The 26013-nt window shown below is 41.5% G+C and overlaps 1 protein-coding gene across 7 annotated transcripts in view; it reads right to left on the reverse strand.

Annotated features, from left to right (window-relative positions):
- Window positions 1-26013, reverse strand: part of CEP89 (centrosomal protein 89) — a gene marked incomplete at its 3' end in the record, with an annotated part of 74383 nt that overhangs the window by 29735 nt on the left and 18635 nt on the right. For 4 of the 7 annotated variants that reach the window (XR_014237348.1, XR_014237349.1, XM_082366486.1 and 1 more), the window contains exons 5-13: window positions 23152-23254; window positions 20519-20547; window positions 18420-18462; window positions 15959-16177; window positions 14480-14625; window positions 5954-6004; window positions 5706-5789; window positions 3593-3696; window positions 603-718 (exon numbers count right to left, since the gene is read on the reverse strand). Coding sequence is in view for 5 of the 7 variants with exons in the window: in XM_082366486.1 (XP_082222612.1) it covers window positions 603-718; window positions 3593-3696; window positions 5706-5789; window positions 5954-6004; window positions 14480-14625; window positions 15959-16177; window positions 18420-18462; window positions 20519-20547; window positions 23152-23254 (895 nt within the window). Of the gene's footprint in view, window positions 1-602; window positions 719-3585; window positions 3697-5705; window positions 5790-5953; window positions 6005-14479; window positions 14626-15958; window positions 16178-18419; window positions 18463-20518; window positions 20548-23151; window positions 23255-26013 lie in introns of all 7 variants that reach the window. The other 3 variants (XM_082366488.1, XM_082366489.1, XM_082366487.1) reach the window with 3 other exon arrangements.

The raw sequence follows: 26013 nt of genomic DNA on the forward strand, positions 1-26013 counted from the left end.
GTTTTAATCGAAGTGGAATAAATGACTCAGTCTGGCCACTTCAAAGTCCACTGTCATACGCTGTGAGGTTCCTGGGATGGGGCGGCGGTGCGGGGGCGGGGGAGACATGTGGGGAGAAGAGGCCCTCACAGAAAGGATCTGATGGAGACTTAAGCTACGGCAGCACCTGCAGCGCTGAGGGAAGGGCGAGAGCACAGAGAAACTGTTTGGAGAGTCAATGGTTCCTACTTATTTACTCATTCAACAAATTATGGGGAACGTGTCCTCGTGTTGTTTCAAATATTCATCTCACACGATTTTTCCCAGTTACGTGGCACACTGTTTCCCCCCAAACTCAGTTCTGCTCACTCTAAAGCTGTCATCCACAACTGATTTACAAAAGAGAGTAACTCGACACCGTGGAGTCCAAGAGAAAGCAGTCAGTGCATCACGGGTGATGGCTGGATATGCTACAACATAATCGGCTGTCCTTCAGTAAAGAAGAACATGTTCTAAAAAACATGACTTCCAGTGTCTTCACGTGGGGGTGGGGGGGTGCCAGTGTAAAATGACACAATGGCGACGTCTCAGCATCACCACCACTCGCGGGAAGGACCGCTCACCTTCCTGGAGACGCTCCTGGTGCGTGTCCTTGGCTTTTCTTTGCTGAATCTCCAACTGCTCTATCAACAACTTGTTTTCCTCTAAAACCAGTTCTGCTTGAGTCTGAAGCTGACGCCTACAATTGATTTACAAAATTAAATACTGACATTCAGGTGCAGAATGGTTACAGAGACACTCCTGAGTCTAAAAGAAAGCATCAAATGTGTTGTAGGTAATGACATGTTTTAATGCTAAACATGTTATTAACATAGTAAGTCTTGCCATTTCCATTAAATTGAGGGAAAGGACAGAAATGAAGTTTGAATTACGAACTGCTTTAGTAACTTGTTAAAATGTAAAATTTCAAACATATACAAAAGTAGAAAGAATAGACTAGAAACTCCCATGTACAAAACGCCCAGCTTGAACAATTATCAAATGGCCAGTCTTGTTTCATCTATATAAACCTCTAATCCCTCCACCCAGTGGATTATTTTGAAGCCAGTATGAAATATTTTTAAAGAATTTAGAAAGCTCCCATCTTAAGCACAATATGTTCACTTGTACTCGGTAGCATATTTGCCAAAAGACAATGACTTTGTTAAAAGCCCTTGTACGAGTTCTTAAACTGTACTAAGACCCCCAGGTTGAATTTCACATGCGCAAACCCTATCCTGACAGTTGGTGCAAAGTAAATCCCAGCTCAGCTCAACCTCATGATCGCAAAATCCAGTGAGAATGAGCTAAAGGGATCTTAGAAATCATCTAGTTAAATGTTTACCACCCGAAGTACATGGTAAACCAGTAAATGACCTCAATTTTCCACTTTAGACTCAAAAACGTGAGGTGGAGGAAGGAGGGAGAAAAGATGAAAGGAGTCCAGCTCTAGTGATGACCTCCCTCAACAGAGGCTGTGCACTAGCTCCTTGGCACCTGGAGGCGTCCCTACCAGCTGCCCGACCGGTGGTGTGGAGGAGGCCGCACGCTGTACCGCAGCGGAGTTCCCCTAGGCGGGGCCGCTCCAGCCTCCTCATGCCTGCCTCAAACACAGCAGCTCCACTTTGGACTTTCTTATCAGACTTCCTCCCTCCTTCCCTTCCTCCTTCCTTACTTCCCTCTTCTTTCCTTCTTTCCCTACCTCTTTCCTTCCCTTCCCCCCTCCCTTCCACCTTTTCTTTCTTTTTTAAATGAAAGGGATCTCCCATTCCTAAAAAAAAAAAAAGGTCAAAACCTCAAATTTAGTTTAATGCTCCTTCCCATTTTATAGGTAAAGAAACTGAGGTCCATTAAGCATGAGGTTACCCAAATGGTCAGAGGAAGTTAGGGAAAGAAATGTAGAGTTTAGTTGCAGCCCAGAAGTTCATGGAGAAATTATCTGAAACTTAAGGAGGAAGACTCTGCTGACGTGTGAGGTCAGCGTGCCCGAGCATCGGACCGGGATGCACTGCGCCTCATGCCCGCGCAGGCACAGAGAGCAGCAGCCAAGGCAGGGCAGGCGAGGGCACAACTGGGACTGGCTTCACGGTGGCGGGAGACCTGCCTACAGAGTGCGAGGCCCCGGTCCTGCCCCAGCTGGAGGACAGTGAATTCAGAGTAGGGGGAGGCCGGCCGCAGGGCCTCAACAGGCCCTGTGCAGGACTAACAGCTTTCTGCGCCCCAGCCCTGTGCCACAGGCCACCAGACTAGAGCAGGACGCAAATTTTGAAGTCTTATAAACAGGACTGGGGAAGATAGTGGGCATGCGGATTTCAAAGTGGGGTCTGCCTTTCTTTCCTTTCTTTTATTTATTTATTTGTTTTTACCATAATGAGAAGTAAACAGGTTTGACTTACAGCTATACACAAGGTTAGAGAAAGAATCTGAGGGTTTGGGAGAGGGCTCCTGGAAGCAGCCCAACTGACCTGCTTTCTAGGGCACTATTCAAGGAGGGTTTGAGGGGAGACACACTAGGAACCCTGACAGAAGAAAATCAAAGTTCAACTGGGGAAGCCACAGTACAACAGGATCCAGTAGCTGCCCAACCAGTCCCAACTGACACATCAGTGGCCATAAAATCAGGGAGAACCCACCTAATGCTAAGAATGCTGTTGACTCAATTCCAAATTTCTGTATATCACATATGGAAAATATTTAATTTTTTTCAGGGATGTTAAGACATTAAAAAAATATTAACTATAACATACCTACCCAAGGCAAAAAGATATACCTGAACAGCTTTTGCTTTCTTGGTCCTGCTTGGGTATTGCCTTTAGACTTTTGAAGACATTTACTTTCTCAAATGCACTGAACAGGCATCTGTTGCTGCTGTGCTAGATGAACAGGACACGGCCCTGCCCTTGAGATGCTCCCAAAGGAGAAGAGGGAGACAGGTGTGAAGACACATAGGTAGGCACAGCATGGCAGGTACCAGCACAGGGCATGTGTTTAGGGCCAAGTCAGAAACTGAGACAAAGGAACAATTCACTCTGCCTTCAGGGAGAGCTACTGACTAGCACCATTTGAGCAGGGCCCTAACGGATGTACAGGAGGGCAGAAAGGGGTGTTCCAGGGGGAGGGAAGGGCATCCGCAATAGGCGGGAAGTGAGGCAGCACTCAGCTGTCTGGGAATGGAAGGGGCAGGGCAAGTGGGAGCTGGGAGTGCAGGGCCTCATCCTGGACTGTCTGTCCTAAAGCCCTGGGAGCCATCAGAGGGGTCTAAGAAAGGATGTGACTCAACGGGTTTGGGATGGGAAAAGTGCCCTAGAAAAATACAACCTCAGAAGATAAAAATGGAGACAGCAAATATATATTTATATATATATATAAACCTATTTAGAATTTTTAAAGTAGTCTTTAAAATACAAGTTTAGAATAATTTACTAGTTTTCACTACACCTTATTAGTTTCTTAGAAACTCTCCATTAAAATGTTTTAGTTAAAATACATATATATTTGACAATTTAATAAAGTTTATTCCTATTATCTTTTCTTTTTTTAATTAGCAAAATACCAGAAACACAACACCACTTGCCATTCCTCACTGGTGACAACACTATTCTTATTCAGCTCTTGGTGCAATTCTTCATTTTCTTTCACCACTTCTTGGACTCTCATCTTAAACGTTCTCATTTCCTCCTGAAACAACATTTATGTAAACTGTAACACACACATACATTCATCTCTGTATTTCTTAGTTCTAATGCTGTCGCTGTGGCTAAAATCAAATGTTAATAGCGTTTAAGCAAAGTCTCATAGTACCGGCAGCCTTAAACTTGGTACCAGCACCAAGTGCCTGCCCTCGAGGGGCTCACGGTCTAGCGAGAAAACACAAGAGACAGCTGCCATGCAGAGAACAAGGGACAAAGCACCTCAGGTTTTAAATATTCGATTCCTAACTTGATAACATTTTTCTATAACTGCCAAATATTTGAAAAGATAAAAAGGGGAATAAAAAAGGCAGAGATGCCTATAAATGCCATAGTTTTTTCTTTGTTTAAAGACTTCGGAGGATAAATTGGAGCTTTTTAGATAAAAATAAGAATTTTTCCTCCTAACTAAAGCCCATTTTGGTGGGGAAGGGCTTAGTGCAGGCGTTGGAGTCTCATAATTTTGCACCATTACAATCACGAGAAAGTCTCCCTTACTTAAAGCCATCAGTCAGTCCAGCTTCATCACTCACTGGCCCCCACATGAGGACTGTTGCTTGGTCTGTTTTCGACTGCTAACGGTCTGTGTTTGTGGCACTCATGCTGGGTGGCCTCCATCATGACTTTTCTCAGCTAGCCCTTGGCCAGCTTCAGTATCGTGTGCTGTCTTTTGGTGAGAATCTTAGGTGCTAATATTTATTCTGGGATGCTTCTAAATATTCTTCTCCCAGCTAGCAGACATTTATACTTATAAAAAGCAACAATGCCAAGCAACTTCTCTTTCACCTTTCTGCCCAAATGCACTCCCTAATTTCTAGCAGTCCACTGGCCCTTTTTCAGAACATGGGTGGGGCAAACTACAGCCCACAGGCCGGCCCCCTGTAATGTCAATAAAGTTTTATTGGAACATAGCCACACCCATTCGTTCACACCTGCTCTGCAGCCGCTTTCATGCTACAGTAGCAGAGCTGAGTAGCTACAAATAGAGACTCCATGGCCCCCAAAGCCTAAAATTGATACTAAGTAAATGTTTACAGAAAATGTTTCCCGAACCCTATTTTAGAAGGAGCACTAAATAAGTATTTTTATTATTTGGATTGATACTTAACCAATTATACAAGATTAATTTGCCCTCTTAAAAAATTAAGTGTCCAACAGAAAGTCTAGGAGAAAAGGTTCACAACTGCATTACATGGGCCATGTACATGGGACAGCAGAACAAGAACAGGCTGGGTGACTCTTAACAGACCCTTCCAATCAGGGATCCCAGAAATACCAACTCTTTTCTCCCTGGATCCCTCCAATTCCAGAGATCTCTTTGGTCACTTAAATAAGGAACATAGAGGTTCGCAGCACGGAAAGGCATGGGATGTATCTATAACACCTGCACAGCCTTGGTTTCCTGTATAATTAGAATGAACTCTGCTCCAGGAGCCATTCCCATGGAAAAGAGCGAACACGGCAGAAACAAAGAAAAATCTCACTTCCCCACCATTACCAACAACTCAGTAATTAGACTTCCTGGGGGTCAGCTCTTCATAGAATTAAGAAGCATCTAAGTCTGCCTAAAACATCCCCGGTCTTCTACCTTCCTTGTCTGCCCAAATGTCCCTTTTACCAGTGCTGTTTGCAGCTGCACAGGACCAGGAAAGTAGCACCTCCCACTGCTGCCTTCTCCGCACCCCAAGATCCCAGCCCACGTGGGGCTGCCAGTCTGGGAAATCACGGCTTCCAATGCAGCACCACCCCGTCCCTCCATACTTCTCCCATCAATCCCAACCCACCCCTCCTGCTCCGCCCATCACTCTCTCCTGCCTTCCCTCTTCCTTCTCCCCGTCCCCACCCTGCTACACTCCCCCCTTCCTCCTTTCCTTCTTTTAACAAACACTTGAGTACCTGCTAGATGTTGGCTATACCTATCTTCAAAATGTTGCTTCCAAGTTTGAATCGGTCTTCTTTTTTACAAACCTTGCTCTTCTGAGACTTTTGCCCACCTACCTGAAGGCTGGCATTGAGCTCGTCCTTCTCTTTCATTCTGTCTTCATAGGCCAGCAACAAGGGGGACAGGTACTTTGTATCCACCTGAACATAATGGAGTAAAGAAGGTTAATATCTTTCTTACATCTAAACACAATCAGCACATCTTTAAAAAGGAAAGAAAATTTGCTTCATTTGGAATGGTTTGTAACAGCTATTCAATTATAGCCCAGAAAATATGGGCCTGAAATTAAATAACTTTCACTTACCAGCCAGGGCGGTATAGGGCCCTTTGATGGGAGGCCTTCAATATTTAAACTCTAAAAACAAAACACATGGTGAAGACAAATTAAATTACACTTCCTCTGAAATTTCAAGTCTTAGCTATTCTTAACCTAGACTGGGCATCAGCTATCTAGGAATCTTGTGTGTGTGTGTGTATATAAATTGATATATTTGCATATATATTTATATATATATAAGAATCTGAAGTGTTTGAGAGTAATTTATAGACATAATGCTCCTTTTCCTCTAAATATTTCAATGTATATTTCCTAAAAGCAAAAGCATTCATCTATTTGACCACAGTACCATCATAAAAATCAGGAAATCAAGACTGATGTGATACTCTATTCTAATCTATAGACTATATTGAAATTTTGCCTATTTTCCCACTGATGTCCTTTTCTGGTCAAGAATCCAATCCAGGATTACATGTTGCATTTAGTTGTCAAAACTTTTCAGTATTTTAAAATGTGGAACATATCTAATAATTTTTTATTGGATGCCAATAAAACTTTTCCAGCGTTATGTCGTTGAGTGTCTAGATTTTGTTGTCTTCTTTTAAAGTGTTTTGTGTTCTTCTTTTTCTCTTGTAGGCTCTTAAGTTACGCACAAAAGACGATGCTTTTGAGGCTCATCTCTTTACCCTGGCTAGGGTGCGTCTTTACCGAAAGGCGGGTTTAGCCATACTGCTAAGGCATGGCCCTTCTGGGCTCCTCACTCAATGCTGCGGTGTTCACCAAGGTCTCCCCACTGTGGCTCGTCAGAACCCAAAGGTCTCTAGGTGCTGATTATTTTTAGCTCACAGTTCCCTGAACTTGTTTTCTGCCTGGCCTCACAGAGTTTCATCCTGTACATGTGCAGGTTAGTGTTCAACAGAGGACTGCCAGGAACCCCATGTGGATTTATGTAGCTCTTGCCATGGCTGCCTCCTCTCTGGTGTTCCTGCCCCACAAATCCTAGTCTCCTCTGCTTCCCCAAATCTAACCTGTCTCTTCAGTTCAGACTGCTGTACTCTGCCTGCGTTGCTGCACCCTGCGCTGTTATCCGAGAGCGCCTCCAAGCAGAAAGCAATGTGCTCATAAGGCTCATCTGTTTATCCCCCTTCTCCCCGTGATCACATGCTGCCTGCTGCTGTCTGATGTCTGTAAAGAGTTGTATTATTTATTCTGCCTGGTTTTCTAGTTGTTTACAGTAAGAGGCCAAAGCTGGGAGCAGTAATTCCATCAGGGCCAGAAGCAATGGCCCTGATGGCATAATTCCTTATTCAACAAAAATTTTCATGATTCATTCAGCAAACACTGAAAGCTCACTAAGCCATTGTGGGCGTTACAGCACATTTCACTGTTTACAAGGATTGTTTGGTTCCACACAGAGATGGGTCTTCTCACATAGCACAGGGCAGAACGTGCCTTGAGAGTGGTACCAACAGAAGCCTGCAATGGTTGGAGACAGAGATCACCTCTGGCTGGAGGCATCAGGGGAGACTGTCATGGAGAACGGGGGCCGCAAAGGGTAGAATGGAGTGCACATTTTGGGGGGGCGGGTGAGGGCAACAGCCAGTCACTGGGCCTGCCTGCCCACAACCTTCTGAAAGAGAACTGGCTTGCCCACAGCCCTGCAGAAGGCCCTGGCCTAGGAAGCCTGTTTTGGATCATAGGACCCCAGGAACTTTAATATTTTTGTTAAAAAAAAAAAAAAGTTAACATTATGTTAGGTGAAAGAAGTCAGCCACAAAAGACCACCTATTGTATGATTCCCGTTATATAAAACATTCAGAACAGGCAAATCCACAGAGACAGAAAGTAGTGGGTGCCAGGGCCAATGTGGGTGGTGGGAAAGAAGGAGGAGTGACCGCTAACAGGTGTGAGATTTCTTGTTGTGAGTTTTCTTGCTGTGATGAAAATGTTCTAAAATTGATTGTGGTGACGGTTGCACAGTTCTGTGAATACACTAAAAATCACTGAATTGTATACTTTAAATGGGTGAATTAGATGGTATGTGAATTATATCTCAAAACTGATATTTAAAAATTTTAAACCTAAGTCCTACTTCAAAAAGAAAGAAAGCGGCCCATAAAGCTGCCCTGATCTCCCAGGAGCCACGAGACAACACCGTGCACACATGGCTCCCCCCCCACCCCGATCCCAGTAGGAGCCAGTGAGCTGGGCGTCCTGACAACCCCACCGCGCCTCCAGCCCCACACAACCCTCACACACATGAGCCTCCAGGGCACAGACCTGAGCTGCTGGCCCCTCTTGCTGTTCCTCACAATTTTTGAGGTTTGCTCAGAACCTCAAAAATAGTGTAGTGGTCTGCTCAGTGAGTCTGTCGAATTGAATTCTGCAATCCTGCTTCTAAAGTAAAACCTAGTCTGTCTTCTCTCTTTATATACACGTACACTGTGAAAGGATCTCCACCTCCAAGTTAATTACACACCCATCACCCCGCATATTTACCATTTTGTGGGGAGAGAACACAAGTTCTACTCTCTCAGCAAGTTTCAACTATACAGCACAGTATTATCAACTATAGTCACCACGTTATACATTAGATCCTCAGATCTCATTCATCTTATGCGTCAAAGTTTGTACCCTTTTACTTGCCTCTCCCTATTTCTCCCATGCCCCCAGCCCATGGCAGTCACCATTCTACTCTGTGTTTCTATGAGTTCGATTTCTTTTTTTAAGATTCCACATATAAGTGATACCAAGCAGTATTGTCCTTTATCTGGCTTATTTCACTTAGAATAATACCCTCCATGTTCACCCATGTTGCAAGTGACAGAACTGCCTTGTTCTTTAAGGCTGAATAATATTCCACTGTATGTCATATGTTTTATATATATATGTATATATATGTATATGTGTGTGTGTGTGTATATATATATATATATATATATATATAAAACATGTGACATATACCACATTTTCTTTATCCATTCATCCTGACAGACACACAAGTGGTTTTCACACCTTGGTTATCATAAATAATGCTGCAATGAACATGAGAGTATAGATATCTCTTCAAGATAGTGATTTCATTTCCTTTAGATACATACCCAGAAGTGGGATTGCTGAATGGTATGGTAGTTCCGTTTTTAATTACTTGAGGAACCTCCATACTGTTTTTTATAGTGGCTGCACCAACTTACATTCTCACCAATAGTGTACAAGGGTTCCCTTTTCTCCACACCCTCACCAGAATTTCTATCTTTTTAAAAAAAAGACACGCTAACAGGTATGAGGTGATATCTCATTGTGGTTATAAGTTGCATTTTCCTGATGCATTAGTGACATTGAGCACCTTTTCATATACCTGTTGGCCATCTGTATGTCTTCTTTGGAAAAATGTCTATTCAGATCCTTTGTCCATTTTCAAATTGGGTTATTTGTTTTTGTGCTATTGAGTTGTATGAGTTCCTTGTATAGTTTGGATATTAACCCTTTATTGGACATGTGGTTTGCAAATATTTTCTCCCATTCCATAGGTTGCCTTTTCATTTTGTTGATAGTTCCCTTTGCAAAAGCTTTTTTAGTTTTGATGTAGTCCACTTGTTTATTTTTGCTTTTGTTGTCTTTGCTTCTGGTATCAAGTCCAAAAAAATCAATGCCAAGACCAAGGAGTTTCATAATTCAGGTCTTACATTCAAGTCCTTAATTCATTTTGAGTTGATTTTTGTGTATGGTGTACAACAGGGGTCCAGTTTCATTCTTTTGCAAGTGGATATTCAGTTTTCCCAGCATCATTTACTAAAGAGACTATCCTTTCCCCATAGTATATTCTTGGCTCCTTTGTTGACCGTATACACATGGGTTTATATCTGGGCTCTCAATTCTGTTCCATTGATCTATGTGTCTGTTTTCATGCCAACAGTACACCGTTTTGATTACTATTTCTTTGTAATATAGCTTGAAATCAGGAGGTGTGATATCTCCAGCTTTGTTTTTCTTTCTCGAGTCTACTTTAAATATTTGAGGTCTTTTGTGGTTCCATATAAATTTTAGGATTGTTTTATCTGTTTCTGTGAAAAATGCCACTGGAATTTTGATAGGGATCATTCTGACTCTGCAGGTCACTTTGGGTAGCATGGACGTTGTAACAGTATTCTTTCAATCCATGAGCACAGAATATCTTTCCATTTATTTGCACCATCTTCAATTTCTTTCATCAATGTTTTATAGTTTTTGGTGTACATATGTTTCACCTCCTTATCGCTTCTCAGCCTTTTGGCTAAGATCAAGTGTACATGTTTCATCTCCTTAGTAAATTTATTCCTAAGTGTTTTATTCTTTTTGATGCTACTATAAATGGGATTGTTTTCTTAATTTCTCTTTCCAATAGTTTTTTGTTAGTGTATAGAAACACAACTGATTTTTGCATATTGATTGTGTGTCCTGCAAATTTACTGAATTCATTTATTAGTTCTAACAGTTTTTTGGTGGAGCCTTTAGGGTTTTCTATATATAATTTCATTGTCATCAGCAAATAGAGGCAATTTTACTTCTTCCTTTCCAATTTGGATGCTTTTTATATCTTTCTTGCCTAATTGCTCTGGCTTGGACTTCTAGTATTCTGTTGAATAAAACTGGTAAGAGTGGACATCCTTGTGTTGCCCCTGAAGGTTTCAGCTTTAGATGTAGGCTTGTCATATATGGCCTATTACTATGTTGCAGTATTGTCCTTCTACACCCGGTTTGTTGAGAGTTTTTATCATGACAATATGTTGAATTTTTGTCAAAATTTTCTGCATCTATTGAGATGATCACAGGTTTTACTCTTAATTTTGTTAATATGGTGTATTATACAGTAAGTCCCCTACATACAAACCTTCAAGTTGCGAACTTTCAAAGATGCAAACATGTGCTCCATCAACATCAGGCGTGAGTGAAACTGCAGTTTGCCCTCCGTCTCCTGTTGCTGATGATCCTTCAGCTCTACCATCTCCCACCTCCTCTTCCTCCTCCAGTCAGTAACTCTTCTTGCCTATTCACTCCATGCCAACCCCTGTATGCCAGCTGTTGTACTGTGCTACTGTACTGTAATCTTACTCTATTGTAAGATTAAAAATGTTTTATTTTTTGTGTTGTTTTTTACGTATTGTGTGAAAAGTATTATAAACCTAGTATGGTACAGTACTATATAGTCAATTGTGTTAGTTGGGTACCTAGGCTAACTTTGTTGGACTTAGGAACAAATTGGACTTACAAATGTGCTCTTGGAACGGAACTCGTTCATATGTAGGGGACTTACTGTACTGACTAATTTGCAGATGTTGAACCATCCTTGTATCCCATGAATAAACAGCCCTTGATCGTGGTGTTTGATCCTTTCAATATACAGTCATCCCTCAGTATCTGTGGAGAACTGGTTCTAGGACTGGCTGTGGATACCAAAATCTGCAGATGCTCAAGTCCCACAGTTGGCTCTCCAGATCCACAGTTCTACACCTGCAGATTCAACCAACCATGGATTCTGTAGTACTGTACGTATTTATTGAAAAAAAAATTTACGTATAAGTGGACCCATGCAGTTCAAACCCATGTTGTTTAAGGGTCAACTATACTGTTGAATTCAGTTTGCTAATATTTTTTTGAGGATTTTTGTATCTCTGTTTATCAGGGACATTGGCCTACAATTTTCTTGGAGTGTTCTTGTCTGGCTTTGGCATTAGGGTAATGCTTTTCTCGTAAAATGAGTTTAGCAGTGTCTCTTCCTCTTCAATTCTTTAGAAGAATTTGAGAAGGGTTGGTATTAATTCTTGGTATGATTTCAAACAAACAGCTTAGTTCATTGATCTTTTCTATTTTTTAATTTACTTCTGCTCTGATCTTTGTTATTTCCTTCCTTCTATTGGGCTTTGTATGTTCTTTTTCTAGTTACTTGAGGTATAAAGTTAGGTTGTTTACTTGAGATCTTTCTTGTCCCCTAGTGTAGGTGTTTATTACTATGAACTTCCCTCTTGGAATTGCTTTTGCTGTATCCCATAAGTTTTGGTATGTTGTGTTTCCATTTTCATTTGTCTCAAGATATTTTCTGATTTCTTCTTTGATCCACTGGTTGATCAGAGTAGCATGTTGTTTAATGTCCACATATTTGTTAATTTTCCAGTTTCCTTCTTTTAATTGATTTCTAGTTTTGCACTATTGTGGTCAGAAAAGATGCTTGATATGATTTCAATCCTTTTAAATTTATTAAGACTTGTTTTGTGGCCTAATATATGATCTATCCTGGAGAATGTTACATGTGTGCTTGGAGAAGAATGTGTATTGTGTTGCTTTTGGATGCAATGTTCTGTATACACATGGTCTGATGTATCATTTAAGGCCAATGTTTCCTTACTGATTATCTGTCTGGATGATCTATCCATTAATAAAAGTGGGGTATTAAAGTCGCCTACTATTATTGTATGACTGTCTGTTTTTCTCTTTAGGTCTGTTAATATTTGCTTTATATTTTTAGGTGTGCCTATGTTGGGTGCACAAATATTTACAAATGTTATATCCTCTTGTTGGAGTGACCTCTTTATCATCTTATAATAACCTTTGTCTCTTATTACAGTGTTTGTCTTAAAGTCTATTTTGTCTAAGTAAAGCCAACCCACCTTTCTTTTGGCTTCCATTTGCATGGAGTACATTTTTCCATCCCTTCACTTTCAGTCTGTTTATGTCTTTATATCTGAAGTGAGTCTCTTGTAAGCAGCACATACGTGGGTCTTGCTTTTTTATCCATTCAACCACTCTATGTGTTTTGATTGGAGAATTTTAGTCCGTTTATATTTAAAGTAATTATTGTTAGGTATGGACTTATTGCCATTTTGTTCACTGTTCCCTGGCTTTCTGTAATTCCTTTTGGTTCCTTTCTTCTCTTGCTCTCTTCAAGTGTGATTTCATGATTTTCTGTAGTGTTATGCTTAGATTCCTTTGTCTTTACTTTCTGTGTATCTACTATAGGTTTCTTTGTGGTTACTATGAGACTTACATAAAACAACTTATAACCGTCTATTTTAAGTTGATAACTTAAGTTTGAATGAATTCCAAAACTACATTTTTTATTCTCTCCCCATTTTATGTTTATGATGTTGCAATTTACATCTTTTTATCTTGTATATTCATTAACAAATTATTGTAGTTATATTTTTACTATCTTTGTTTTTTAACCTTCATATTAGATTTATAAGTGATTAACCCACCAACTTTACAACAACAGATTATCTTTAATTTTCCTATATATTTACCAGTGAAATTTTTAATTTCATGTTTTCCTGTTACTAATTAGTGCCCTTGTATTTCAGCTTAAAGAAAGTCCTTTAACATTTCTTGTAAGGCTGGTCTGGTGGTGATTAACTCCTTCTGCTTTTGCATGTCCTGAAAACTCTTTACCTCTACTCCAATTCTAAAGGACAACTTTGCTGGGTAATATATTTTTGGTTGAATATATTGTGCTACTCCCTTCTGGTCTGCAGTTTCTGCTGAAAAATCTGCTGATAGATCTTATGAGGGTTTCCTTGTATGTAACATGTTTTTCTCTTGCTGCTTTTAAGATTGTCTCCTTGTTTAAACTTTTGACAATTTAATTATAATATATTTTGATGTGGGTGTCTTTGGATTCATCTTCTTTAGAACTCTCTGGGCTTCCTGGATTGAGATGTCTATTTCTTTCCCCAGGGAACTTTTCAGCATTATTTCTTTAAATGAGCTTTATGCCCCTTTCTCTCTTTCCCCTCTGGGACCTCTGTAATCCACTTGATGGCATTCTTTAAGCTATCTTTACTCTTTTTCATTCTTTTTACTCTTCTGTTTGAATTCCACTGCCCTGTCTTCAAGCTCACTGATCCTTCCTCACACTTGCTCTAGTTTGCTGTTGAACCCCTCTACTGAATTTTTCACCTCGAGTATTATATTCTTCTGCTCTATGATTTCTCTTTGGTACTTTTTTAATATTTTCTATCTCTTCATTGAAATTCTCACTTTGTTCATGCTTTCCTGACCTTGCTGAGCATCTTTATGACTGTTATTTTAAACTCTCTATTGAGTAAATCACTTATCTGGATTTCATTAAGATCAGTTTCTGGAGATTTATCTCATTCTCTTCTTTAGAACGTATTCCCTTTTTTCTTCATTTTCCTTTACTCTCTGTGTTGGTTTCTGTGCATTAGAAAAAACAGCCACCTCTCCTGTCTTGACAGAGTGGTCTTGTATAGGAGATGAGTCTCATCGATCAGCCTGGCCCAAGCTCCTGGTTGCCTCTCAAACTCTGTGATTGTCCAAGTTGCTGTCTTTATTCTTAGTGGTTCCCAGTAGTTGGGGATGTACCAAGACCCATCAGAGAAAGGGAGGGAGGGAAGGAGGGAGGGAGGGAGAAAATAGAAAGGTGCTCAGAAAGACCCTACTTCAGATGTATCTTTTTTTATACCAAATTATAATAAATATGAGCCCTTTAGAATTGGAAACCAATTCAACAGGAAAGGCTAAAATATCAGAAAACTGATTTTTCTTAATAGGAAACATTACCTCTTCCTTGGATAAATGCCTGAATTTTGTTTGATATCTACTCAGTTCTACATTCAAACAATGAACAGTCATTTTCAATCCATCATTTTCATCCACCAGTTCTTGAGCTTGTTTTCTTAGATAATGTAATTCAGGTGCAGCGACTACTGAAAAAAATAAATTCAATATTATACCATAAGAACTTATTTCAAATTTATCAAGATTTTATATAAATTGCTGATTGTCCTTCTTTCCCTTTTAGGCTCACAAAGGCAGTGAATGACAGATATATAGATATAAATGAATAAAAGTTACTAAGTTTTTTTAACATTGAATAGTCAACAGTGTTTTGGAAGTTTGTGAAAGTTTTTGCATGTACAATTAAGGTAAGATAAAAATTTTAGGTTGAAAAAAAGTCATTTCAGATGATATACAAATATGTTCCTTGAAAATTATATAGAATAAATGGAGAATTTATTACAACTAATAACTTTCCCACATAATAGTAATGTCTTATTAGAAAACGTAATAGAAAATAGATCCCACAAAATAATAGCACAAATAATATAAAGTATCTAGAAATGTGCCTAAGACAAGAAATATGCAGGGTCTGTATAAAGAAAACTAAAACATCTTTCTTAAGGCCATAATATTAGACTTATATAAATAGATAAATATACAGAGAAAACATTGAAAACAGTGAATATTTATATGACCTTAGCATTATTATTATTATTTTTTTAGCCGTGCCACGCAGCACATGGGATCCTAGTTCCCAGACCAGAGATTGAACCCGCCCCCACCACACAGTGGAAGTGTGGAGTCTTAACCTCCAGGGAAGTCCCTGATCTTAGCATTAAAAAGAACTTGACACCAATGGCATAGGTCATAACAGAAAAATATCCTATACATTTAGCTGAATTATCAACAAACTGAGAAAATATTACATACATGACAAAGGCCTAAAATCCTTAATATGTAAAGAGCTCCTACAAATCAACAGAAAAGATCAAAGCATCTCAATTTAAAATGGGAAAACTTATAAAAGAGAAAGAAAATGACCCACAAAGATAATGAAAAAAATATTCAACTTCATCAATAATAAAATAAATAAATTAAACTAAAATGGGATTCTTCTTTTTTTTTAACCTATCAAATTCGCAAGGAAAATACAATCCTCATCATTGGTAAGTATGTGGTGAAAGAGCCTCTTTTATATGCTGCTCATGGGGATAAAAACTGATATGAAACATATGTACAATACTATGCTAAGAATCAAAAGAAGTATTGGAATTTTAGCATAATAATAATGACACAGCAGATGAAATCAAATTTCAACAAGTATAAGGATATTAATGAAAGACCTTAAAATCATAACAAAATATCAAGAACATTAATATCAACAAATACTGTAACATAAAATATTAACTTTCAAAATAAATAAGAAAATTTGAATTCTTGTTTGTTCCTTTAATAAAAGAACTGTGTAGTTGTCCCCACCTTCCTGAGAGGATGCTTTCTCAACTTCTTTCAGCTTTCTATTTTCCTTTTCCATCCTTTTAAGTTTTAACTGTAGTTCTTTCATTGTTTTTTTTATTATGTTAAGTTCAAGAGTAAGGGTTTGATTTGCATTGTTTAGATGCAAATTTTCTTCTTTTAATTCCTCGAACTTTTCTTTGGTTATTTCTATATGTCTTCGATGTGTTCTACCATTTACATCTAAAAAGGCGCAGGAAAAATGTTTTAAAATATTAATTGATATTTACAATTCTACATCAAAATTACAGGAGACTATTTCAAAAACCACATGAGCAACTCTTCATGTCAGTGCCTGCAAAGAGAATGGCCTATACAGCAAAGAGTGCATGGTCTGTTGGGACTACAGTGAGCAACAGGAAGAGGGATGACAGAGGGGGAGGCAGGAGCCGGTGGAGGCTCTACTATTGTACATAGTATTGTACATATCATAATATGCAGAGTGGAGGTTGTATCCTGCAGGCCACCAGGAGCCAGAAAGCCTTTCAGGCAGAAGTATGGAAAGAAGAGGCTCTACTCTCAGACGAATCCCTGAGGCCAGCAGTGAAGAAACTGAACAGGAAGGAGGCGTAGCCCAGAGGCAGGGAGACCAGTCAGGAGACTCCTAGAGTAGGGATGGAGAGGAAAGGACAGGAGAGAAGGATTCAGGGGCGAAAACTCAGCAGGGCTCAAGAACTCACTGGGTGTGGACAGTGAGGGGGGGCAAATCAAGGATGAGCACCAAGCACCTGTGGTTTGGAAGACATCTAGCCAGACAAGGGACACAAGCGTGGCAGGGGAAGGGAAGCTCAGGCTAGGACACGGGCCCGAAGCTCTGAAGGCAGCCTCAGCTGGAGAGACTGAGGAGCCACCAGCATGTGGGCATACCTGAAGGCACCAGGGTCAGAAAAAAACCAGAGACCACGAAGGAGGAAGGAGTAGCAAGAAAGATGGAGGAAAGCAGAGAGCGATGTCCCACAGGGAGATCAAAGGAGGTGAGGACTACGATGGGCTCCCAGCCGGGGCAGAGCCTCTGTGTGCAGATGTGCAGACAAGGGCGGGAATGCTGGTGGCTCCTGACAGCCTCCCCTGACCTCTGACACACACATCCCCAACCCCTAGAACATGAAAGGAAAGTCTAAGAAATGAGTAACTCCACAGCTACACTGAAAACAAGAGGCGAGCCACCAGGAATCCTGGAAAGAAAACATTTGAGATTACATTGAAGATGGAAGCTGCAGCCTCAAATATGCCAGGAGAGGTCAGCTACAGGAGGTGGGAGTGCTTCCAGGGATGTGCTTTGCCCTGGCAGGTAGTGGGGACACAAAGAGACCTAGAAAGGGCTGATGAGGTATCCAGTTAATGTGCCAGACGGGATCAGCAATGGTTCAAGCCCCCTGGGCCAGGTAGTACAGACAGGCTCTGAGGACTGAGGCAGGCAGGCACTGGGGCTGGGGAAACTCAGGAGGAAGAGGGACCCCCGAACCCCCTGGCTGACCACACACCCTGTCTGTCCCTGTCAGTCACTGGAGGCAGGCTGTACGCCTGACAGCCCACTGGTTTCCCCTCTGAGCAGCCTGCAGTAATCAGATACAACATCCCCAGGCAGACCAACAGGGACTCCCAAGGACCAAGGTGAACACATCACCAAGAACCATGTGAGCTATAAGAGAAGCACCAAAATCAAATAACAGAGGACAGAGTTGGCTGCTCAACAACTATAAGATTTTTGAATGAGTGTAGTTAAGATTCCAGAGAGATGTTTGTCAATACTTAATAGAAATCACAGAAACAAACAGTTTCATTCACAATACAAATTCAAAGGATGGGCTGAGCAGCGGAGTACATACAATGAAGAATGAACCTGTGGGCTAGACATTAGAGCCCCAGCAATATCCCAGAATACAGCACCAAAAACACCGAGATAGAAAGGGTGAAAATAAAGCCAATCAGACATGGAGGACAGACAAAAGCCTTGATTCCTGATAGGATTTTCAGACTAGCAATGTGAGGCTTAACAGGAAAAAATTACAAAATCCACCTTGAAAGCTAATGAGGCTCCCCAAACTGTAGAGGGGATAGCACCCCAGAAAGTATCTCTAGACCCCTCAGCTCTGTCTCTAGCCCCTGAGCAGAGCCCCCGTTTGCATACATCCCCCTCCCAGTGTCTGCCTATATCCCACAGGTCCACTCCCCTCCCCAGAATCTGAGCACATCCCACGGGGACACATATCCATCATCCAACGTGTGAACGTTTAGACTCTCTCTTTTAAGGCAAAGGTGGAAATTCAACAAACTGCCTACTCTTCCCAATTTTGATAATGGGACAGAAGCAACAGCCTTTACAGGGAAAAAAAAAAGTGATCTTTATTTTATGTGAGATTATTCTGGGTATTCGCTAGAACAATCAGCTTTTTAATCACAATGAAATTCAAAAGGCAAATACCTGGAGAGGGTGGAGGTTTTCCACACAATGGTGATTTTTCATCCTAGGGAAGAAAAAACATGAGAGTAATGAATTAAGAGTCTCAGCATCTTCTAAAAGTGGATTGGCACAAGCAGGTAGGTCATCGTATATCAAATATTTAAGTACTTTTTTCCCCTTCATTTTGGCTCTTGTAGTTGCTAGTTTGTTTTAGCTTTAGAAACTTTAATATTCACTGTTTCTTTTAAATGAACCGAAACCTTAAGGGTTTTCCCCTCTTGGCAAGTTCTCTGAGCAGCAAGGGAAGTTCTGCTTTCTTCCTGCCTTTTTGTCCACGAGTTCAGTGTCTTTTTTTTTTTTTTAATTGAAGTCTAGGTGATTTACAATATTGTGTTAGCTTCAGGTGTACAGCAAAGTGGTTCAGTTATACATATATATATTTTTCCAATTCTTTTCCATTATAGGTTATTATAAGATACTGAATACAATTTCCTGTGCTATACAGTACATACTAGTTGCTTATCTATTTTATACATAGTAGTGTGTATCTATTAATCTCATACTCCTAATTTATCCCTCCCCCCATCCCCTTTGGTAACTATATGTTTGTTTTCTATATCTGTGAGTCTATTTCTGTTTTGCAAATAAGTTCATTTGTATTATTTTTTAGATTCCACATATAAATGATATCATATAATATTTGTCTTTGTCTGGCTTCCTTCACTCAGTATGATAATCTCTAGGTCCATCCATGTTGCTGCAAATGGCATTTCATTCTTTTTTATGGCTGAGTAATATTCCATTGTGTGTGTGTGTGTGTGTGTGTGTGTGTGTGTGTGTGTATACCACATCTTCTTTATCCATTCATCTGTTGATGGGCACTTGGCTATTGTAAATAGTGCTGCATATGAACACAGTATCTTTGCAAATTAGAGTTTTCTCCGGATATATGCCCAGGAGTGGAATTGCTGGATCATATGGCAACTCCATTTTAGTTTTTTGAGGAACCTCTATACTGTTGTCCATAGTGGCTGTACCGATTTACATTCCCACCAACAGTGTAGGAGGGTTGCCTTTTCTCCACAATTTATTATTGGTAGTCAGTCACTGTGTTTACATGCAGGTCCCATGAGTGACAGGCCATCAGTTCACATTCTAAAGCATGTGATATGACTGTAGGTGCTGAGCAGAGATGCACAAAGCAAACTCCAACTGGTCTTTTCTCCTTGGGATATGCAAAAAGACCCCATAAGCTTCAGAGAAGCACGTTTTCAAAGCACTGAGAAAAGAATAAAACATCCCCCTTTTCAACCCAAAACTTAAAGGAAAGGGAAGTCTTTGAACTTTTGTTCATTTTTCTACTACACATCAGTCTGATATTAAGTTTCTAATTTCTGCTGAAAAAGTAGATAAGGTTATAAATTAACTCTGCTGAGAAGTCTTTAATTTTTAAACTCCTTTGACATCACAGAATTAAAAACTTAAGTAGAACTATTTCCATATCCGAAAACTGGTTATTGTCTATTCATTCTACAAAGGAAAATGTAATGTAAGTGATTTCTAATCTCTCAATACATTACATTCATTTTAAACTATGCAAAACATGAGTTTCTTCATGTTTTAAAACTTAATTTTAAAAAACATTCAATGGAAAAGAACTCTTAATGGAAGTTTTTTGCCCCACAAATCACAAAAGTTGTTTTGAAATTATGGTAGAAATTCTATTAATTGAGAAAATCAGTTTTTAAAAAACAATCCTTGGGCTTCCCTGGTGGCACAGTGGTTAAGAATCCGTCTGCCAATGCAGGGGACACAGGTTCGAGCCCTGGTCCGGGAAGATCCCACATGCCTCGGAGTAACTAAGCCCATGCGCCACAACTACTGAAGCCCGCACTCTAGAGCCCGCGAACCACAACTACTGAAGCCCGCGTGCCTAGAGCCCGTGCTCGGCAACAAGAGAAGCCACGGCAATGAGATGCCCGCGCACCACAACAAAGAGTAGTCCCTGCTCACCGCAACTAGAGAAAGCCTGTGTGCAGCAACGAAGACCCAATGCAGCCAAAAATAAATAAATAAAATAAATAAATTTTTTTAAAAAACCAAAAAAAACCAATCCTTACCTTTAAATTCAGAATAGAATGTTTACCATCTGATTAAAAAAAGAGAGAGAAAACTTTGTAAAGCAGAGAAAGACACCTGACACCTCAGAAGAGTACAATCTTAGGCACTCACCTTCTGCAGATGGGCTACACCAGGCCCGGGCAGGCAGCCTTCCCAAGGTCACATGAGAAGTGGGTCCAGAGCCAGGCAGGAGCCCAACTCGGAGATGCTCGTCTCTCCCCGCTGCTCGTTCCTGAGCACCTTCAGCGGCTCACATGATTGCAGAACCAAGGCCAAACTCCTCAGCGCGACTCTGAGCCTTCCCCACCTTCCCAGCACTCCCCCTCCCAGAGCTCTCTACCCGCCCCACCGCCACTCCCCCGATGAGCTGAGGCTGATGCCTCCCCGCCTCCCCGCCTCCAGTAGCAGTCCACTCGGTCAGATGCCGGAGCCTCGACCAAAGGATGTCAGGGTCCGAGCTTCTTGGCCGGGTACTGCTAGGGCACAGAGTGGCACCTCAGGCTGACAGAGTTTGAGGCTTTAGCCTTTAGACAATAATTATCAGCTAGCATTTACGGAGGATGCTGTGCTTCACACATACGACTAAATTTAATCCTTATAAATTTAATCCTTATAAGAACCTGATGAGAGGTGCACTCAAACTGAGTAGAAGTGGGGTTAAGGAACTCACCAAGCCTCTCGCCACCTGGAAATGACAGAACCAAAGCACTGAAAACCAGTGTTTCTGATGTGTTGCCTAAGGATCACTCACATCAGACTCTCCAAAGAGCTTGTTAAAAATACAGACCCTCTGGGGCTCCAGCCCAGAGTCACTGACTCAGAATTTGCGGTTGGTGTGGGGCCTTTTCACAAGTGTCCAGGGGCTTTTAATGCCCATCACAAACCAAAAACCACTGGAGGAGCTGAACTCTCTCCCAACCACCACCTGCGTTCCCAGTTCAACACCACCTGTGTTACCAAGTGCGCCAGTTACCACACTGCCTTTCATCTCCAAACCCACCTTTATTGCTGGCTTGTGTTACTGCAGCAGCGCTACCTTGCCAGGTGGCGCAATAATAAACTTCATCAGTAGAGGGTGCAGAAGAGACACTGGAGGAGGAAGGGGCTTGGGTTCCTCATCCCAAAAGGCTGTCTCCGCCCCTCTCTTTCCCTGCGTTCCTCTTTTTCTCTCCCCTCTCCTCCTTTCTTCCCTCTTTCTAGGTGGCCAGCAGCACTTCCCCATGGGTGGCTTCTCCTGGAATTCCCCTGGAGAGGGCAGCTTTCCAACGAGTTCTGTTAGCAACACACCTCAGCTAACTTCTCCACCCGCCAGTGGGCCGCAGCTGCACCCTCTCCAATGTCTGCATTGGAGATTCTCCAAATGTTTCTTCTCTTGGGGGCTCTCTGTTAACTAAAGAGGGAGCAGCTGTTCCCTCTATCTGCCATTCCTGCATTCTTTAGGTTTCTCTCTACTCCTTAGTAGGCAATCCTGTTATAGTCAATAATTCTTTACATTAAACTTTCCTTTTTCAAATCACCATGTACACTCTGTCTCCTGATTGGATTCTGACTGATATATAACACATCAGGCCACAGACAACACAGACATCAGAAAGTGGATGGACATGTATGAACACAGAGATATTCAGGATGTGTTAAGATTTTTTTAAAAAGCCAGGTAATAAAATAACATGCATTTTATTCACAGACGCATTCGAAGTTGTTAAAATTGTACTCTACGGGAGTACAATTATGTGTGTTTAACCTCCTATATTTCTGCATTTCAGTTTTTTTTTTTTACAGTGAGAAAGTATTAATTCTGTAATTTAAAAAGAGATATACTTTTTACTTGAATTGAACATACACATGGATTTCCCACAGGGATAAAATACGCTGGCCTAATCAACTGGCATTTTCTGGCACAGGTATTAGTAGGTTGGCCTTCTGTTTATCAATCAGTCCCCTTGTGAACTGACTTATATGAGAGTCTTCTTGAGCCTAAGCAACTCTGAGGGTCCTGATAAAGCAGTGACTGGTGCCCACTGTATGCCAGGCTTCTCAAACATAAGCCACCTCTTAGGAAACGGAAAACTACCTTTGTCATTTAATGCGCTGAATTCTCTCACTGTGCCAAATGAAACGTACAAGGATGCGCTATTACAAAGTTGTATTATAAACATGTCCATGCACTCTTTCATCCAAAACACCTGCAGTGACAGCCTGCCAGGGGCCAGGACCCTGATCCAGCCACTGGAGCTAGGCTAGTGAACAAGATAGACAAGCTCACTCGCTCATCCTGGGGAGACCACTGGGTACCCTCCCCTCACAGCGCTAGACGTGGGGCGCAGAGAGGAAGGAGCGTGTGGAGCTTCAGAGCCTGAGCCCTGACCCTCCACCCCAGGGGGCCTCTCACGGCTGCCGGAACCGACAAAATGGACTCCAATGTGAGGGCCTCATGCTTTAAAGATGACCTAGCACCCAGGCAATCAACTATTTTCACTGTAACCCAGTGAAAACAAAACTCAGGGATATTCCCACTTAAAATCATGGAACCACAGTATGAAGGTGCAAGGGCTACATGTTCCCCCAAGTTAACCAATATATATTGCCACAAAATGCTTTTTTATATTAAATTTAAAAAATTTATTTTTACCTTTTTCTTGCGTACGCTCTGGTGGAACAGGTGAGCCTGGAAACCCATCTTGTTCAGAAATATTTTCCTCATCTTCACTGTCTACCCCATGTGACGATGGAACCTTTTTGTTACAAAAGACAAAGGAACAACCAACTATGTGATAAGTGCTTCTGTATCAAATTTCTTCCCAACAAACCCAAACGTCTTATTCCATACCTTCTCCACTGCTCCCTCCTCTCTAAGACATAAAAGGACCACACCTGGCAGGGCTGGATGAAATCTCGGGTCCCTCAGGAGAAGCCCAGTGGCAAAGGCAATGCCGCCCAAATTATGCTTAAGCCATCGAGAACTTCACAGCCACCCCCACCCCACCCCCAATGCTACCTGGGCAGCTCGCCTTCCCCATTCCTGCCAGGGACCAACTCAGGAAAAGGGGCTGCCTCTGGCCTGCTCTGCATAGCACCCAGTACCACCCTGCCTTGGTACTGATGCTGTGTATTCATCTCTGCATGGGACAAGACCTGCCGACGAGCCCTGTGAGAACCCTCATCCAGGCAACTGTTTGGGATCGAGGTCCATTATGTTCGCTGGCTGTGAGTCCACTGTGAATGTTTCCTGATGGAATGGAACTCTCCCCTCTGCTGTCTGAGAGCATCTTCTACGTAGGTGTCATGAATGGTGGCAGGGCTGCAGAGCTGCCCCTCACAGACCTGTGGGCCATGACTGGGACCTCCCCTGATGAACAGGAGACCACCCCACTGGCAGGGCTCTGGGAGGTGGGGACAGAGGCTGCCCAAGGGGAAGAGCAGTGAACCATGTCTTGTGCAATAAGCTGCGACTGGTGCTCCCTGGCTGGCTTCCCTTCTGCTATCCTGAATAGTATCTTGCGTATGTGATCAGCTTGGCTTAGCTGTGCTGTGCTGCAGGCCGTGGAAGGGTCATCCCCATGGCTGGCAGGGAGGGGGCAGAACTCACTGGCAAGATGCCCAAGAGAAGGGACATTTCAGAGCCAAAAGCTAAGGCTAGGCCCACCAGGCTCTGGGTACAGGGCTCCAGGGCGACCCAGCTCGGAGCAGCAGAAAGGTCTCCCACTCTAGTCATCATTTGAAGGGATTAAAAAGAAATGACCTCTTAGGTTTTGTCTCCTAGGAACCCATCTGCCTTGTTCACCCTGTCAAAGATACATTACGCTACTCACTTTTATCAAGGAAATACGAAACTGCTAGGGGCTTCCCTGGTGGCGCAGAGGTTAAGAATCCGCCTGGCAATGCAGGGGACGTGGGTTCAAGCCCTGGATCAGGAAGATCCCACATGTCGCGGAGCAACTAAGCGTGCACCACAACTACTGAGCCTGCGCTCTAGAGCCTGTGAGCCACAACTACTGAGCCCGCGTGCCACAACTACTGAAGCCTGTGTGCCTAGAGCCCATGCTATGCAACAAGAGAAGCCACCACAATGAGAAGCCTGTGAACCGCAATGAAGTGTAGCCCCTGCTCGCTGCAACTAGAGAAAGCCCGTGTGCAGCAACAAAGACGCAACGCAGCCAAAAATAAATAAATAAAATAAATAAACTTAAAAAAAAAGAAAATGCTAAATATACCCTATTATGGAAAATAATGTTTGGCAGCATCTACTAGCACTAAGACTGATCGTACATATGCCCTATGACCATACATATATCACTCATCAGTATATATGAGCGGTATAGACCCACCAGAAATATACACACAAATGTTAATAGCAGCACTATTCCTAAAAGCCCCAGTCTGGAAACAACCAAATATTCATCATCAGTGAAATGAATAACTAATTGGATGTTATAATTGTACAACTGGATATTATACAGCAATAAGAATGAACCAACAACTGCTACACACAATGACAGAAGACTCTCAAAAACTCCAAAGAGTACGTACTGTATGATTAAAGTCATAGAATCCTCAGAATAGGCAAAACTAACCTACGGTGATTTTCTAAGATCTAGTCTACTCTTGGAGTCAGGGCAGTGGTTAACTCTTGGGGAAGTAGTGAGTCCTCTCTGTCACAGAGGAGGACTTCTGGGGTCCTAGTAGTGTTCTTCTTTTTCTTTTAATCTGGATGGGGGCTAGTTTGTAAAAATTCACTGAGCTGTACACTTATGGCTTATATGCCTTTTGTGTATATTTAATACATCGATAAATAAGCCTAAAGAATTTGTGGCAATATTCTAAAGACACTCTAATTTAAAAGTTTTAATTTAAAACATTTTTTAAACTATTACATACTTCTGAGTAGGAAAATCACCTGGTTACTAAAACAAAGATTGTTTGGGTCCTGAAGGAAGGGAGGAAGAAGCCGGCCAACTCAGCCACGGTGCTGCCGTCAGGGAGGCCAGGAGTGGCCTTTTCCTCATCCGTCTGCAGCCCTGGCCTAAGCTCCTTCATCTTCCTCCTGCTTAGGACGCTAACTCAGATTTTAAAGGGTAAAATGTACATGCTAGAATTTACAGGGTAGTTATCAGAAAAGAAAACAAGCCAGTATAATTTGCAAACTAGTAGAGGGAAAGAAATAGAACTAAAAAAATCATCAATCCAAAAGAATGGAAGAGGAAAAAAGATACAGAGTAATAGGACAAGTAGGAAAAATAAAGATGGCAGATTTAAACTCAAATATATCCATATAATACGTTAAACATAAAAGAACCAAATGGTCCAGTAAAAAGACAAAGGAAAAGTTTGTCAAACTTGGTTAACAGAAACTATATGCTGCATTGAATTGTAAACATTAAATGGATGAATAGTATGTATGTGAATTATATCTCAGTAAACTTAAAAAAAAAAAAACAACTAGATGCTATTTACAAGACACAGCTAAACATAGGGATATAGAAAGGTTAAAATT

The sequence above is a fragment of the Balaenoptera borealis genome (genome assembly GCF_965194805.1).
Source record: "Balaenoptera borealis genome assembly, chromosome: 19".
Taxonomy (NCBI): domain Eukaryota; kingdom Metazoa; phylum Chordata; class Mammalia; order Artiodactyla; family Balaenopteridae; genus Balaenoptera; species Balaenoptera borealis.